The sequence below is a fragment of the Budorcas taxicolor genome, chromosome 1 (genome assembly GCF_023091745.1).
Source record: "Budorcas taxicolor isolate Tak-1 chromosome 1, Takin1.1, whole genome shotgun sequence".
NCBI classification, from domain to species: domain Eukaryota; kingdom Metazoa; phylum Chordata; class Mammalia; order Artiodactyla; family Bovidae; genus Budorcas; species Budorcas taxicolor.
Window position 1 is genome coordinate 33,106,358 of NC_068910.1, and position 15,784 is coordinate 33,122,141.

A 15,784-nucleotide genomic window follows, 5' to 3' on the forward strand; every position below is an offset into this window, starting at 1 on the left:
CCTGACCCAGGACTGAACCCATGACTCTCTGTAGTGGGACTATCTTAACTGCTGGACCACCAGGGAAATTTCTAGAATTATCTTTATATATATGTTTTAACTTAGATCTTCCCTGGTGGCTCAGATGGTAAAAAATCTGCCTGCATGTGGGAGATCTCTGGGTCAGGAAGATCCTCTGGAGAAGGGCGTGGCAATCTAGTGTTCTTGCATGGAGAATCCCATGGACACAGAAGCCTGGTGGGGGATAGTCCATGGGGTCCCGAAAGAGTCAGACACGACTGAATGACTAACATATGTTTTAATTTACCCACAACACTAGCCAATACAATTAAATTTTATACTATCTTTGTTCTTAGCAGTTTTAGCCAGCCAATGAAAATCTGAGAATTATATATGGAAACAGCATTAATGAAGTTGGCGATCAAACAAAATAACTATTTCATTTCCATATACAGCAAGTTTAAAAACATTTTTACTGAGTTAATTAATTTTTGGAATAAACTTAGAAGAAAAATTGTTTTCTGCAAGTCAAAGTAATACATCATTATGGTAAAATTAAAGTTAATCCCTTCATGCCTCACATTCCTCACCTTTAAAAAAGAAAGAAAAATGATACCTATCTTAATGTGGTAGGTCTGAAGTGTAGATGTCGAAATACATGTCAAACGTGTGGACATAAAATGTTCTCAGTCACTATGATGGTGACAATGTAACTCAAGTGGCTGCATTGCATACAGTGACTACATAAATACTGGTTGCTATCAGTTTCCTGGAAATATATGTGAACAGCAATCAAACTGCAAATCACTGATTTTCTTGTAGCCTAACTTAAAGCCAGGTTAATGTATAGCTCGTAATTGGTGTTTGTGAATGCACCTGTGAACACACAGTTACCAAAGACTCAGCTTTGAAGGCAAAACTGACTGACATCTGACATCTCTGGTCAGATTTCTAAAAATATCAATATATTCATGTGGACCAACATCTCTGGATGGTAACCTTTTATTGTATACTGCCCTCTTTTGAATAATGTAGGAAAGAAGAAAAAAAAACCACTTTAGATCATTTGGCCTAAGCTTTAAGTTATTCATGCTTATCAAACACCCTCAAGCTTTGGAGACCTAAAAATACATGAAATAAACCAATTAGTGTGATCACATTTTTAAAAGAAACGTGGACAGACTTGACTGAACAGCCCACACTAAGATTTTTCAAAAGGTGCACATTCATATTCACATGGAATTTCTAACCAAAGATTTAGGGGAGTCAGGAAGACATGTATGTGTGCCTCTGAGTTTGAGCTGGCTTTACATAATCCAATGGGCTTATGGACTTGGGTTGTCCATCTAGAACAATAAAGAAGACTATTATTTTTAAATGGAAAGTATGTTTTTTGCCATTTAAAATATCAGAAGGTACGTACGAGTTTTCTTGGTGGTTGCATTAACTGTGGCACTAAAGGGGCCGGTACCAGCGCTGTTGAAAGCCCGGACAGCCGTGTAATACGCCAGGTTGCTCTTCAAGCCACGGAGTCTGGCTGATGTCACGTTTCCTGCCACTTTCAGTTTGCTTGATGATTCCTCTTCTCCTCCATTATTCCAGTACCTCACCTGGTAGACAGAAAATATAAAGGATGCGGAAGGCTGACAAAACAGCATCCTTACATTAAATGATTTTCACTAACATGGGCACTGTAATTTATGTACTTCATCAGTTATTCCACAAGTAGTTATTAAGGACCTACTATGTGCTAGGTGGCTCAGTGATAGAGAAGCTCCCTGCCAATACAGGAGGGGAGGGTTCAATCCCTGGGTTGGGAAGATCCCCTGCAGGAAGAAATGGCAACCCATTCTAGTATCCTTGCCAGGAAAATCCCATGGACAGAGGATCCTGGCAGGCTACAGTCCATGGGGCTTCACAAGGAGCTGGACATGACTTAGCATGCAGGCAGTGTGCTAGGTGCTGCTTTAGGCTCACAGAGGTGAAAGAAAAAGGGACCCCCGAGGAGACAGATATTAAGTATGCAAATAAACCATATAAAGTCAAAGAGTAAGCGCTACATGCTGCTAGACCATAGCCTTATAAATGGGAAAATGAAGAGAAATCCGCATTTCTAATAGAGTGAGCTGCTCCTCTTTCTCAGACCCTAATCAACCTGGCCCAAGTTCTACTCCAGCAGGCTGACAGCTATGCTTAAACTCTAAAGGATTGTGAAAATTCCTTCAATGAAAAAAAAAGACTTGTCAGAGCAAAGACCATCAAAAAGCCAGGACTGTCCACTGGCTTGTCCTACAGTGACAGCTAAGTGCCACCAAGTCCCCCTGTGCAGGCAGAGCTGGTGCAGAGAACAGGAATGCAGGCAGTAGGTAAATTTATGGGTATACTGAAATATTTTATTTGTATTTCATTATACTGAATTGTGTGATATGATCTGAAACTTCTTATAAATATATATATTTACATTCACAGTATAAAAATATAAAAGTAAGTATGAGAGTATTTGATAAATTAAAGAAATAAGGGTAGAAGAGATAACCATAATAAGACATGTTCCCCAGTGAACTCCAATTTATGCAATGAAGTTTGGCGATGTTTGGCAGACAGTTTGCACCCTTCCTAACTGAAAAAACAGAGACAAAACCAACAGCAGCAAGAAAGTTACCAAACTATTCCTCAGGTTTTCCTGTGATATGTGCCCTTTGGTTCCTTTGGTTTGATTTTCACTGTTCTACTTTGACAGCAAAATATGAAAACAAGTAACCATTTCTACAATCTGAGTAAGTAAACAGTTGCTTGAGCACCATGAAAACGGCAATCAAACCTTAGCCATCAGAGTCAGGAAGGCAACAGAGACGTGTGGGGTCTGTGGAAAAAAGACAGGCAAGTCTCATCTTTGTAATGGAACCTCTGCTCAGCTCTGGCTGATGGGGAGAAGGTGGACCCAGTGTTTACAGGTCTTCTTATAAAAGAAAGCAGAAATCCTGCTTTTAATGTCAAATTGTCCTAAGTGAAGAGTTGGCTCCATCCTTTAAAAACGATGTGTGGACAAACAAAATGTGTTTATAGGCTGCATAGGGTGAACCCATTTCAGTTCTCTGAGCAAAATACACCCAAAGCTACAGTTTTGTTTTGTTTTTTTCTTTTAAATGATCAACTATAAAATTATTTCTTTAAAAAATTAGCAGTAAAATATAAAATCTCAGGTTTTTCAATAATAATCACAAAATGCCACAGTAATATTATGCTAGATATTTCCCCCATATTTGTGCATATATATTATGCATGTATATTTATATATTTATATTTATATCAATGACCCCTTAAATTCATGCAAAATACTGGGCTCATGGATAGGTGTATGTGCATTTTTCCGGGAAAGCAGTTGCCAATTTTCAGAAAAAACCTTGAAAGGAAGATGCAAGCCCAAGTGATTAAGATTAAACTTAACATGTAGTTCCTATAGCTTTAAAGCATTAGATATACTAAAACTTGGGTTTCCCGGTCGCTCAGCTGGTAAAGAATCCACCTGCAATGCAGGAGACCCTGGTTCGATTCCCAAGTTGGGAAGTTCCCCTGGAGAAGGGATGGACTGCCTACTACAGTATTCTTGGGCTTCCCTGGTGGCTCAGATGGGGAAGAATTGTCCTGCAATGCGGAAGACCTGGGTTTGATCCCTGGGTTGGAAAGATCCCCTAGAGGAGGGCACTGAAAGCCATTCCAGTATTCTTGCCTGGAGAATGCCCATGGATAGGGAAGACTGGCAGGCTATAGTCCACGGGGTCACAAAGAGTTGGACATGACTGAGCAACTTAAGCACAGCACAGCACATACTAAAACTGGATGATAAAATTGTAGGAAAAAGAAATTCACATATCTGACACCATTTACTGTTCTCAAACAAAACTACATATTTTTTTAATTAGAAATGACATGCCAAATTGTCTTTTATAAAGTCACACCCAATAAATTGGGGCTTCCCAGGTGGCACAGTGGTAAAGAATCCATCTGCCAATGCAGAAGGTGTAAGAGATGAGTTCAATCTCCAGGTTGGGAAAATCCCCTGGAGTAGGAAATGGCAACCCACAACTGAGCGCGCACATGCACACATGCAACAAATGGCTAGTGGCCACTGAAAACTCATGCACTGGGTTAGCTGAAAGTCTCATTTGGGTTTTCTGATAATGTCTTACAGAAAAATGCAAAGAAACTTTTTTGACAACCCAATACATTCTAAATTCACCAACTGTAAGCACTAGAAGTATTGCTAGGTTTCAGTTCAGTTCAGTTGCTCAGTCGTGTCCGACTCTCTGCAACCCCATGAATCGCAGCATGCTAGGTTTAGATGACTCCAAACATAAAATGCTCTCCCTGACCTTGAAAGCATTGTCTAGTTATTAACTAAGAATGACACATAATTGATCATTTTAATAAAACATTATGGGCAACCTCAAAACTTGTGTCCTGAGATATAGCATAGATTGGGGAAAAGATCACACAATTATGAGTTTTAGTAAAGGTCACTCCACAGGTGAAAGGGCAGAGGTCAGTTGAAATTAAATAATCAATCAGGATCCTTACATACTTGGCCTCTTGTTAGGTTCCAATCCTTGCACCTTTCTTCTTGTATCCAAATTACCTCAATGTAAGTTGCCTAAGAAATCTCTTCTTAGAAGACTGATTTAAAGAAGAGATAAAAACAATTTTCGATTGGCATACGGATTATCTTTTATAAATCAATTCATAAAAGGTGCTTGAAGGCTCTTAATAGCAGTTTCTGAAGCACTTGAAGCAATCTCCATGTATTAGAATGAGAGATTTATTTTTAGATCTCAGTTGCTGACAAGTATTATCAATATTTAATCATAGAGAAAATTAGTGCAAAAATTGAGCATGGTATTAGCTCGAATTGATTATATGATCTTCTCAAATAGCTTTACTTTAAAAGTTGAATAAAATGCATATAACTAAAGCATAAAGAAATAAAGCAGTGACATATATATTTCCAAGTAATAAATCAGTTACATTTTGATCAAAAATATTTATATGAAGATAGATACTTTTGTTATATATGTAATAAATTACTTATATTCTATAAAATTTTGTTCAAAATATTTATATGAGGATAGACTATTTTTAAAGAGGGAAAAGCCAAGCATGAAAAGAGACCAAAAATTCTACACCTGAGCGGATAGAATATAACTCCACACTAATTTGGATGTCTTAGGCACAACCACAATACAGGGATGAAGAAAGGAAATGGGTCCCGGAAACACACCTGTGTAAAAAGAGCTAGTGTAACACTGACGGAACATGAAGGCAGCGTCTACAAAGGATGAGCAGAGAAAGAAATACTGCAAAGCTCATGAAGAGCTCCGCCAACAAGAAACAGAGCCAGCAGGCTGGACGGCAGGGAACTAGCTGTAACACACTTGTCTGAAATGATCTTAAAATAAATATATTTAAAATGTTCAAATTTACTAAAGAAGAGACTAAATTTGTGATATGGGAAGAGGAGACAAAGAAAAAAGATGGGGCAAATCCGAAAAATATCAAGTAGAATACCAACCCCCAAAGAATACAGTGTTAGGAAAGAAATCAGTCCTAGGACTGAGCTGAAGACTGGAAGCGATAGAAGAATGGATAATTCCAGACCATGAAGAAAGAAACAAAAATTATGAAAGCCAAGTTAAGAAACACTGAGAATAAAACGAAATGTTCCAACCAGAGTTCCAGAAGGGAAAGTCCAACAATTAAAGGCAACAGTTAAAGAGAAAATGTCCTGAGAGTTTTCCAGACCTGAAGAAACACAGACATTTTCATGTGGTAGCTTCACTATGAGTTCAGAGCCAGCAAAAATAAAAGGCAAAGCTACTCCAAAGAGAAAGGTAATTAAGACTGAACTGTGGCTCCCAACACTGTTTCATCACCTGAGACGTACAGGACTCCCTTGTCAGTAGATGATGACCCTGCCTTGGTTTTTGCTAGAGGGAGTGTGCCCCAGGGGTAGCAACTGCATTCCTTGGCACAGCAGACAGCAGGAAGGGAGGATACTCAAGTAGAATTAAGCACAGTTCAGTTCAGTCGCTCAGTCGTGTCCGACTCTTTGCGACCCCATGAATCGCAGCACGAGGAGGCAGATTTGTCTTAGTCATCACCATAGCTCTGCCACTCAGTACAAAGCTTCTACACATCAAGTACCCAATATTGTTTAATTTGTAAATAACTTAAACACATGCAGTTTACAAATGCCTCCCTCCTTCCTATCACAGAGATACAGCAGAAATATGTATCTGGTCTCTGCTGGAGTTTCCTGACACACACCTCACTCCAAATCCTTAGGATGTCAGAAGTGATAAGTGTCATTGTATGCTAACGAGATATCTGGTGACTGTGCCTTCCTGGTTAGCTTCAGGATGGAAATTGGTTGCCAGAGTCATCAACCTTGTAATTACAGGGTTGGAACTTTGAGGCCCACCTCCTGACACAAGGCTGAAGGTTAATTTAATTTGGTTGTTGCTGCTGCTGCTAAGTCACTTCAGTCTTGTCAGACTTTGTGCGACCCCATAGATGGCAGCCCACCAGGCTTCCCCATCCCTGGGATTCTCCAGGCAAGAACACTGGAGTGGGTTGCCATTTCCTTCTCCAATGCATGAAAGTGAAAAATGAAAGTGAAGTTGCTCAGTTGTGTCTGACTCTAAGCGACCCCACGGACTGAAGCCTGCCAGGCTCCTCCATCCATAGGATTTTCCAGGCAAGAATACTGGAGTAGGTTGTCATTGCCTTCTCTATTAATTTTGTTAATTAATGGTAAATGATTCAATCCTTCCTTCCTTCTAATGAAGTGCTAAGTTGCTTTGGTTGTGTCTGACTCTTTGCAACTCAGTTGACTGTAGCCTGCCAGGCCCCTCTGTTCATGGGGTTTCCCAGGCAAACTGGAGCGGGTTGCCATTTTCTCCCCCAGGAGATCTTCCCAACCCAGGGATCAAACCCACATCTCATGTCTCCTGCACTGGCAGGCAGGTTTTTTATCCCTAGTGCTACCAAGCCTCCATAAAAAACCCTAACTGACAAGGTTTGAGGGCTTCCTAGTAACTGAACATATTGAGAGGGGAGGGCATGGAGAGGGCATGGAAGCCCTGTGCCCCTTCTCATGTACCTCACCCTAGGCATCTCTTCTACTTAGCTGTTCCTGAGTTGTATCCTTTATGATACATGGATAATGGTAAGTCAAGTTCCTGAGTTTTGTGAGCCATTCTAGCAAGTTCTCAAACCCAAGGAGGGGGTTGTGGTAACCCCCCTGTTGATCAGGGGGGAGACGTGGACTGATGGCAGGTGATGTTTGTGTGTGGTGGGTACCAGTCTTGTGGGACCAAACCCTTAACCTGTAGGAAAGTGAAAGTGTCAGTCGTTCAGTCATGTCCTACTCTATTATCCCATGGACTGTAGCCAGCCAGGCTCCTCTGTCCACAGAATTCTCCAGGCAAGAATATCGGAGTGGGTAGCCATTCCCTTCTCCAGGAAATCTTCCCAACCCAGGAAGCCTTGTAGTATCTGAAGCTAACTCCTCGTATAGTGTCAGAATTGAATTGTATTTTGGGACACCTAGCTGGTATCAGTGGCTTCCCTGGTGACTTAGACAGTTAACAATCTGCCTGCAATGTGGGAGACCTGGGTTCAATCCCTGGGTTGGGACGATCCCCTGGAGGAAGGCATGGCAACCCACTGTAGTACTCTTGCCTGGAGAATCCCATGGACAGATGAGCCTGGTGGGCTCCATACAGTTCACAGGGTCGCAGAGAGTCGTACGTGACTGAGCGACTAAGCACAGCACAGCTGCTGGTATCAGAGAACAGGCTGGTGTAGAGAAAAAAAGAAAAAAAGACACATTGTTCGTGTCAGAACTGTTCTATGGATAGAACAGAGATGGATATTTTGTCTCCTTTAATTCACCAAGCTAGTTAATACTGTATGTATGTATGTATGTATGTATGTATGTATGTATGTATGTATGTAGTCCTACTACTGTATGTGCCTATAAAACACTGGGACTCCAATTTCATCATGAGATAATAATCTTTTCTTTAGAAGCGTAACACTGGTTCACAAGCCAATATATTTTGATCTGGGTAGGTAAACAGAAACAAACTTGAGGAATGTCAGAATTTTAAATGCTATCTCTATTCCTGCAAGTAATATTCTGAAAACTAATGTCCTTGCCTTTCATATTATGGCAACACAGTTTTCACTTAACCTTAAACCAAATGCAGTTTATGAAAATAATGTATTGAAAAATGGCACCTTTTTAAGCCATAAAAGTACAGGTATTGTTAGAAATGCAATTTTAATAGACTGAAATAATTTTGTGTATACGTCTAGATTTTCAGGGAGACAAATATTTCCTCTTAGCTGCCAGACAAAACACATTTCAATAAATATCAGGCAGGCAAATGCATTCGATGGTGTTTAAGAAGACAAATCCAGATCTATCTTTTACTCTTCTTTAGGGGTTCCTCGGCAGCTCTTCCCTGCTTGGCTCTCAGTCTCTGGGGGCTGGCATGAGAACATGCCAGGCTCGCTGTCCCTCTGGCTTCTCACTGGATGGAGACGAGATGGAGCAGGACGCTGTGGGACCCTCCAGGTACAAATCCTTTCTGTGTCCCCTATTTCTTATTTGTAGAAATTAGTTTCATTTAACCTCCCTGACCTTCCCTGATTTCCAAAGGGCAGATTCAAAGAGTTGCTTCTCAGGAAAGGGAGGAAACGCAGAAACGATTGAGAAGCAGTAAAGAAACAACAGTGCATGGGAGTGGAGTGGAGGCGCAGGGTCCTCAAGAAATATCCTTAACCATGCCTCTGAGTTCTTCCGCAGGAACTAACCACCGCCCTTCCCCCCACCCAGGAGAAGGATGAGCACAAGATTCCTGGAGTGCTTCCCTGTTACCTCACCACCAACCAATTAGAAAATAGTCTGCCTGTGACAAAGATAGATGAAGGCTCTGACCCCCTCCCCAAATGATTCTCCCTTTAAAAACTTTGACTGTTGAGCAGAATCTTCAGAATCGGTTTGCCATCTCCCCAGGTTGCTGGCCTCCTGAATAAAGCAACCTTTCCGTTCCTACCGGCACTTGTCTCTTGAGCTTTTGAGAGGTGAGCAGCCAAACCTGAGTTTGGAAACAGAGAAGCCAGGAGATGGGCCGGTGTAAGGTAAGAGAGGCTCCAGTATTTAGTCTCTCAATGCTGAGTGAGTCACAGTTTGGTAAAGGACAATATTTGTCTAATAACAAACCCTGCTTTGTTTGGGCAACCCTCACTCACCCCCATACTTACTGCTCTCTCCAGCATAACAAATCCTTCCATTACCTCCCAACAGTCTGCTTTTTATTTACTCACTTCATTTTTTGTCAGCTTTCTATTTATTTAAAAGGGCTTGAATTGTCTCTATCCAATTTTCCTATGTACCTGTGACTCATCGTCCTAGAGAGTTAATTCTTTGCCTGAATGTAAGGAATCAGATTCTTTCTATATGTTTTCATTTTTGCCAGTAGAAATTTTATATTCAAAAAAATTCAAGTATTTAACATATTTTCCTATTCTAATTAAAATAGTGGGAGCTAAATATATTCCATATAGCAGTTTACAACAGGAGGCTGAACAGAGATATCAGTGAAGTTTCAGTTTGGCCTTCTGTATACATTCTTTAGTTCTATTACCCTGGCAACAACAACAAAAATCTTTTAGGTCCCCCGCCCGTTCACTGCCCAAGTTACGTTCCTCTGTCAAATATTTTTTTAAAGAAAACTACTAGCTCCCCTCTCAAAATATACTTACCTGTAATATTTCAAAATGCTTCCCAGGTAGCTGAGTGGTAAAGAATCTGCCTGCCAGTTCAGGAGACCTGGGTTCAATCTCTGGGTCGAAAAGATTTCTTGGAGTAGGAAATGGCAACCTACTCCAGTATCCTGTCCATGGGGTAACAAGGAGTCCAACACAGCTGAGTATGTGCACACACAATATTTCACAATATAGCTTTTCCCATTGCTTGTCAAGATTATTCTCCCAAGTTTTATTTTCTCAGGACACAAAATGACTGTAAAGAAATGGACTGTATGTACCAAAACAGAACTTTGGAGCTTTTGTTTCTCAGGCACCTACTACCCAAGAACTTAAGCCATCTGTCTCCTCTTTATCTTGTTCTTATCTGTTGTTTCTACACAAAGGGGCACAAGAAAAGGTCTGAGCCTGAGTGTTGTGGTTAGAAGATGAAATAAATTGGAGCCCAGGGAAATGAGCTCCTCAACGACTTCTTGGTCAAATCAGAAAAAAAAATTAGTCTAGCCGCTAATGATGATGTGTGCTCAGCAACGCCCCATGGCACATGATCAACCCCCACTGAGATGAGAGGAAAGCAGGAGCTATTAACAATTGTGAAGATATATTGAGGTAACTGCAACCCAGAAAGTTAGCCGCACGACTGCTAATTAAATACTCAGCTAAGTCATTTATTCTTCCAGGTTACTGTTTAAATCATAACTGAGACTATGAAAATACATATTTCTCTCTTGGCACAATTATATACACCATTTCTTAAGTTGTCGCAAAGAGTGTATCTTTCTCTTAACTTGTCTCTTTCTTTTCATACACACCAAACCCTTGGGGACTTCCCAGGGGGCGTTAGTGATAAAGAATCCACATGCCAATGCAGGAGATTCAAGAGATGAGGGTTCAGTCCCTGGGTCGGGATGATCCCCTGGAGGAGGAAATGACAACCCACTCCAGTATTCTTGCCTGGGAAATCCCATGGACAGAGAAGCCTGGCCAGCTATAGTCCGTTGGGTCGCAAAGAATCAGACATGACCGAGCACACCCAGCATAGCGCAAGCCCTTGGGGGAGAAATTTTCACTAGTTGTTTCCTTTCAATTCTGTATTCGGGCTTTATGTGGATGTTAAGATTGCTACACTTCATAGGGAAGATGCTATAATTAATTCAAGGCAATTTCCATTTGCTCATCACCCCCTCATCTTTTTTGCTCCCCTCACCAATGGCAACACCAATAGCAACAGAAACAATAGTACTGAGTCCCATGCTCAAGATTGTGCTATGTGTTTCTATACTACTTCACTGGTTTTCAAAATTTTCCTTCCAGTGAAATCTTATCCCAATGCCCAATATGCAAAAACAGAAACGTAGAAGCTCCCAAAGTCTCTTTGACCCATTTTCACAATGGCTGCTTTATCTCATTTAAAACTTCTCCAATGATGCTGTGAGTTATTTACCATTATCTTTATTTTAACAGAGCCTTGGAGAACATTCATCACATGCTCAAGGCCAAAGAGCAGTAAGATAATGGAGCTGAAATTGTATTTACTCAGTCACCATGAGCTTTCTGCAAACTCTCTGCGTGCTGGATACAACTGCTGGCACCTGGGATACATGAGGGAGCAAACAGGCAAGGTTTCTTGTCCCTGATGGAGATGTATTCTACTCTAGTGGATTTGAATGCAGGTTTGTCTAATTCAAAAATGGTGTGAACTTAACAAGATAACTATCCTGGAACTACATGGATTCTTTGGTTTTCCCTCTTGTTCAATCAACCTCTTTCCTGACCTGAGCCACAGCGGTATAATTCTCCTTTCTTATAGAGTTGGTTATCTGGATGACTCCTGATCCGCTTAAACTGACATATTCTAACATCAACATCTACCTGCCTTCAAGCTGTCAGACAATCACCAGTGACTGGTAACACTCCTGTGGCCCTTGGAAGCCTACAGAGCTCATTTATATACAGTCTCATGTTTATTTCTCTTAATTATTTCACTATCTACAACCAGGTCAGGAATTATGCCCCTGTCATAGAGTGTACCCTGGAGAAGGAAATGGCAAGCCAATCCAGTATCCTTGCCTAGAAAATCCCATGGACAGAGGAGACTGGTGGGCTGCAGTCCATGGGGTTGCAAAGAGTCAGGCATGACTGAACGACTAACACACACTGAAACACACACACAGAGTTTGTAAAGGACAAAGTTATTGAATGGGGGAGGTGAACCTCAGTCTCCTGTTAGAGGGATGTACGATGAGCTCATTTATTTTCTCTAAGTAAATCTGATTTAACATTGAATTTCATATCCTGCTTGACTTCAATCACTCCTGGGGTTCCCTTCCCAAAGCCTCGCCAAGATAACCTACTGTTAAATTGTTTGATCCCTTTAGGCCCAGCAATTCTGCCATGCTGGGGGAATAAAAAGTCCTTGTTGAGTATAGGAAGCACATCTGTTCCCTTCTGTGGTCTCACCATCACCCTGGGCACTGCCAGGGAGAAAGTGATAGGACCCACAGGACTTCGTAAACCTAAGATCTTTGTTTCTTCCAATGTTTCTTCCTGAAATTTATCTTGCATTTTTTTCCTCTGTGGCATTTTCTCTCTCCCCACTGTCTAGAATACATGAAATAATCTGCTTAAAGGCCTGAGCTTTGGAAACAAAGCCAGGAAGGAAGGAATCTCACAGGTAATCCCATCTTAATAGCTGTCACAAACTCTCCTGAGGCAAAAGAGCTTAGAGTTGAAGAATTGTTTGGGAATATTTACTGTGAGACATCTATAAATTTATATCTCAAAATTCTTTGGGAATATGGCTCATGCTTCTTCACTGATTACTAATATGACCCAGGAACTGTGAGATGCACAAGTATCTAATCACAGTTTACGCTCTCAAAATCCTGGTTAGGTTAGGTCCATTGTTCCCACTCTGCAGGTGAGGAAAGTAAGGCTCATAGAATTTACATCACTTCTCCAGCAAAGGGAAAGGCAGGGTTGGAATCTGGCACAGATTTGACCTCAGAACTATACTATTACATCTGTGTTCCTTCTATCCCACCTACCTTCCCTGTCAATGCCACTTCTCTAATTATTGGGGAGCTACCATTGGTTGCCCACTATCTTTCATTGCTTCCATGCACTATTAGGGAATTACAGGAATTTTTTCATCCCAATGTTCCTGGCTTCCTTTAATATGCTAACCAAATTGCTCTTCTATATGTATGTGGTGTTTTGCTTCTTCAATATCATTTTACCTTCCTTAAGTCGAACAGTTCTGTCTGTGATCAAGGGTCACTGTGTCAAGACCAGGGCCTCCTATACATATGTGCGCACGAAGATATTTCCCTATGGGTACTCACTAAAAATTCAATTCACAACATCTTTCTCTAGATGTGCGGGTTCAGTGGGTCCAGGGAGGATTCTGGGGGCTCACCTTCAGCAAAAATTCAGGTAATTGTGGGAAAGATGGCCTATGGGGCCTCCTGTGAACACCACTGCTCTAGCCTATCCTTTCTTGACTTTGTCGTTAGTGCTTACTCAAGTCACTGCTTGTTTGGTTACAAGGACCCGGAACTCTTGGAAGTTCACATGTAAAGAAAGTTGACCGAAAAGAAGGACAAGGCGACATTATGAGAAAGAACACAGCTAACTTGAGTACTGGATGCTGTCAAAGAGCTATTCTGTTTTGTTCTTTAAGGCTCCGTGGGTCCTTGTCTCCTCCATTTTTTTAGGGTTGCATCAGAGTATGTCTACTCCATCTCGTCTCTGTAGAGCGTCTTTGTTCTATTCCCCAGTGGCCTTCACTGGGCTTCTAGGGGGCTGAGATGGTAAAGAATCCGTCCAGAATGCAGGAGACCTGGGTTCATCCCTGGGTCAGAAAGATTCCCTGGAGAAGGAAATGGCAACCCACTCCAATATTCTTGCTTGGAGAATCCCACCGACAGAGGGGCCTGGCACCCTATCGTCCATAGCATCTCAAAGAGAGTTGGACACAATTGAGTGACTCTTTCTCACTTTCACTTGGCAAGTCTGACCTGGGTCCTAAATTTGACATATCATGGCATCCATCACTCTCACTAAACACAACCTCTGTGTTGCTTGCTTCAAGACATCTACAAGAATCTGACTTAGTTGAGCTGAACTGCCCATGGGTAGTTGCCTTTGATCCAGTGGCCACCCTGGTGTAATCATTTGAGGCTATGTTGGCAGGTGGCAGGGTACATGGTCCTGTACTGCAAACATGTGCTTATGTAAACCTGCCACGGAATCAGGAATTAGAAGCATGAGGGAAGCTTCCCACGCAGATGGCTGGGGATGGAGGTGAAATCACAACTACAGTTACTACAAAGTAGTAGAGAAATTTGAAGACTGAACTTTTTATCTTGTCCATTCTCTGCTCATTTGTTTTCAGTTCTCTCTAACTGCTCCCTCCTAAACATGGGGCCCAGTCAGAATGGTTCTTCTTAACAGTTATGGCCATCTGTGATCTGTCCCCACTGTATTTTTCTTTTCTTCACCTGAAACCAGCTTCCACAGGTAGACTGCTACTCCTTCCATTCCTCCAAAGAGCCATGTTCAGTCTGGAATGTCTCCACTTTCTCTATGTTTACTTACTTTTTCTGTTAAACCTGAATGCCCTTATGAATGAAGCCTTTCAAGGTCTCTCACCCCTCAACCACTCTGTGTGACCTATTCTGATCTTCATGACGTTTGGTTGTGTGTTATCCTATTTCACACCATTCATCTTCTTTCACCAAAGACAATTATTTGAAGGCAAGAATTATATTCTACACAGCTGGCTTCTTCAGAGCCCAGAAGCAACAAGTCCACCAAGAAAATAAGACAAAGCACTGGAGATTGATTTAACTGTCGTCACAATCATCCTATGAACTTAAATACTACAGTTCAATCTTATTTTTTGTCAATCTAGCTAAACGATTAGGCCCACAGGATACATTATTTCCTTTCATTTTATTATTATTTTCTTTTCTACCAAGCTAAAGTTATTTTCATTCAATTGGTTGAGTTAAAATCAATATTTGTTGATAGTCACAGGGAACAATATATTGATACAATTGAACAAAAGTCAGACTTTAGCTAAGATGTCATTGCTATAAAGACTTATACACGAAAGCAGACAAAGCAGCCTGCCAACATTCATACACAAGCTAATTAACTTTAAAAGATATTACCTCATAACCGAGTAAGTGTCCATTGCTCAGTTTCCAAGGAATGGCATTCCATGAAACTTCAATTTCTGAGGAAGATAGGCTATTTGCAGAAACTTGAGATGGAGCTATTGTAGGCTCTGTTTGGGAACAGAATGTGAAATCCAGTTATAATTTTGATAGTTAATTTAAAAAATCTACTGAAATTTTTATTAAAAAAAAAACATTTTAACATATTTGAAAATGAACCATGTCTTGGTCATGTCCCACTTCCTAGGAAAAGATGGCATCAGAACCACAGGCTTTTTCTTGCTGAACAACCAGAACAACTCTACCCTCCTCTCTGGCACTCCTTTCTTGGTATTCTACTTTTCTCCCCTTTTTCCCCCTTTGTTCTTTCCACTATATCATTATTTCTCTCTTTTTCATCCTTCAGCCCCAGTGGTAAATCCTGTGTACATCAGTTCAGTTCAGTCGCTCAGTTGTGTCCGACTCTCTGCGACCCCATGAATTGCAGCACGCCAGGCCTCCCTGTCCATCACCAGCTCCCGGAGTTCACTCAGACTCACGTCCATCGAGTCAGTGATGTCATCCAGCCATCTCACCTTCTGTCGTCCCCTTCTCCTCCTGCCCCCAATCCCTCCCAGCATCAAAGTCTTCTCCAATGAGTCAACTCTTCGCATGAGGTGGCCAAAGTACTGGAGTTTCAGCTTTAGCATCATTCCTTCCAAAGAAATCCCAGGGCTGATCTCCTTCACAATGGACTGGCTGGATCTCCTTGCAGTCCAAGGGACTCTCAA

General features: G+C 41.3%; 1 protein-coding gene across 1 annotated transcript in view; it reads right to left on the reverse strand.

The window, feature by feature from the left end:
* Window positions 1-15,784, reverse strand: part of CNTN3 (contactin 3) — a 286,007-nt gene that overhangs the window by 21,139 nt on the left and 249,084 nt on the right. Inside the window, exons 18-19 of the mRNA XM_052638038.1 lie at window positions 15,009-15,124; window positions 1,424-1,610 (exon numbers count right to left, since the gene is read on the reverse strand). Coding sequence (XP_052493998.1) covers window positions 1,424-1,610; window positions 15,009-15,124 — 303 coding nt within the window. The remainder of the gene's footprint in view (window positions 1-1,423; window positions 1,611-15,008; window positions 15,125-15,784) is intronic.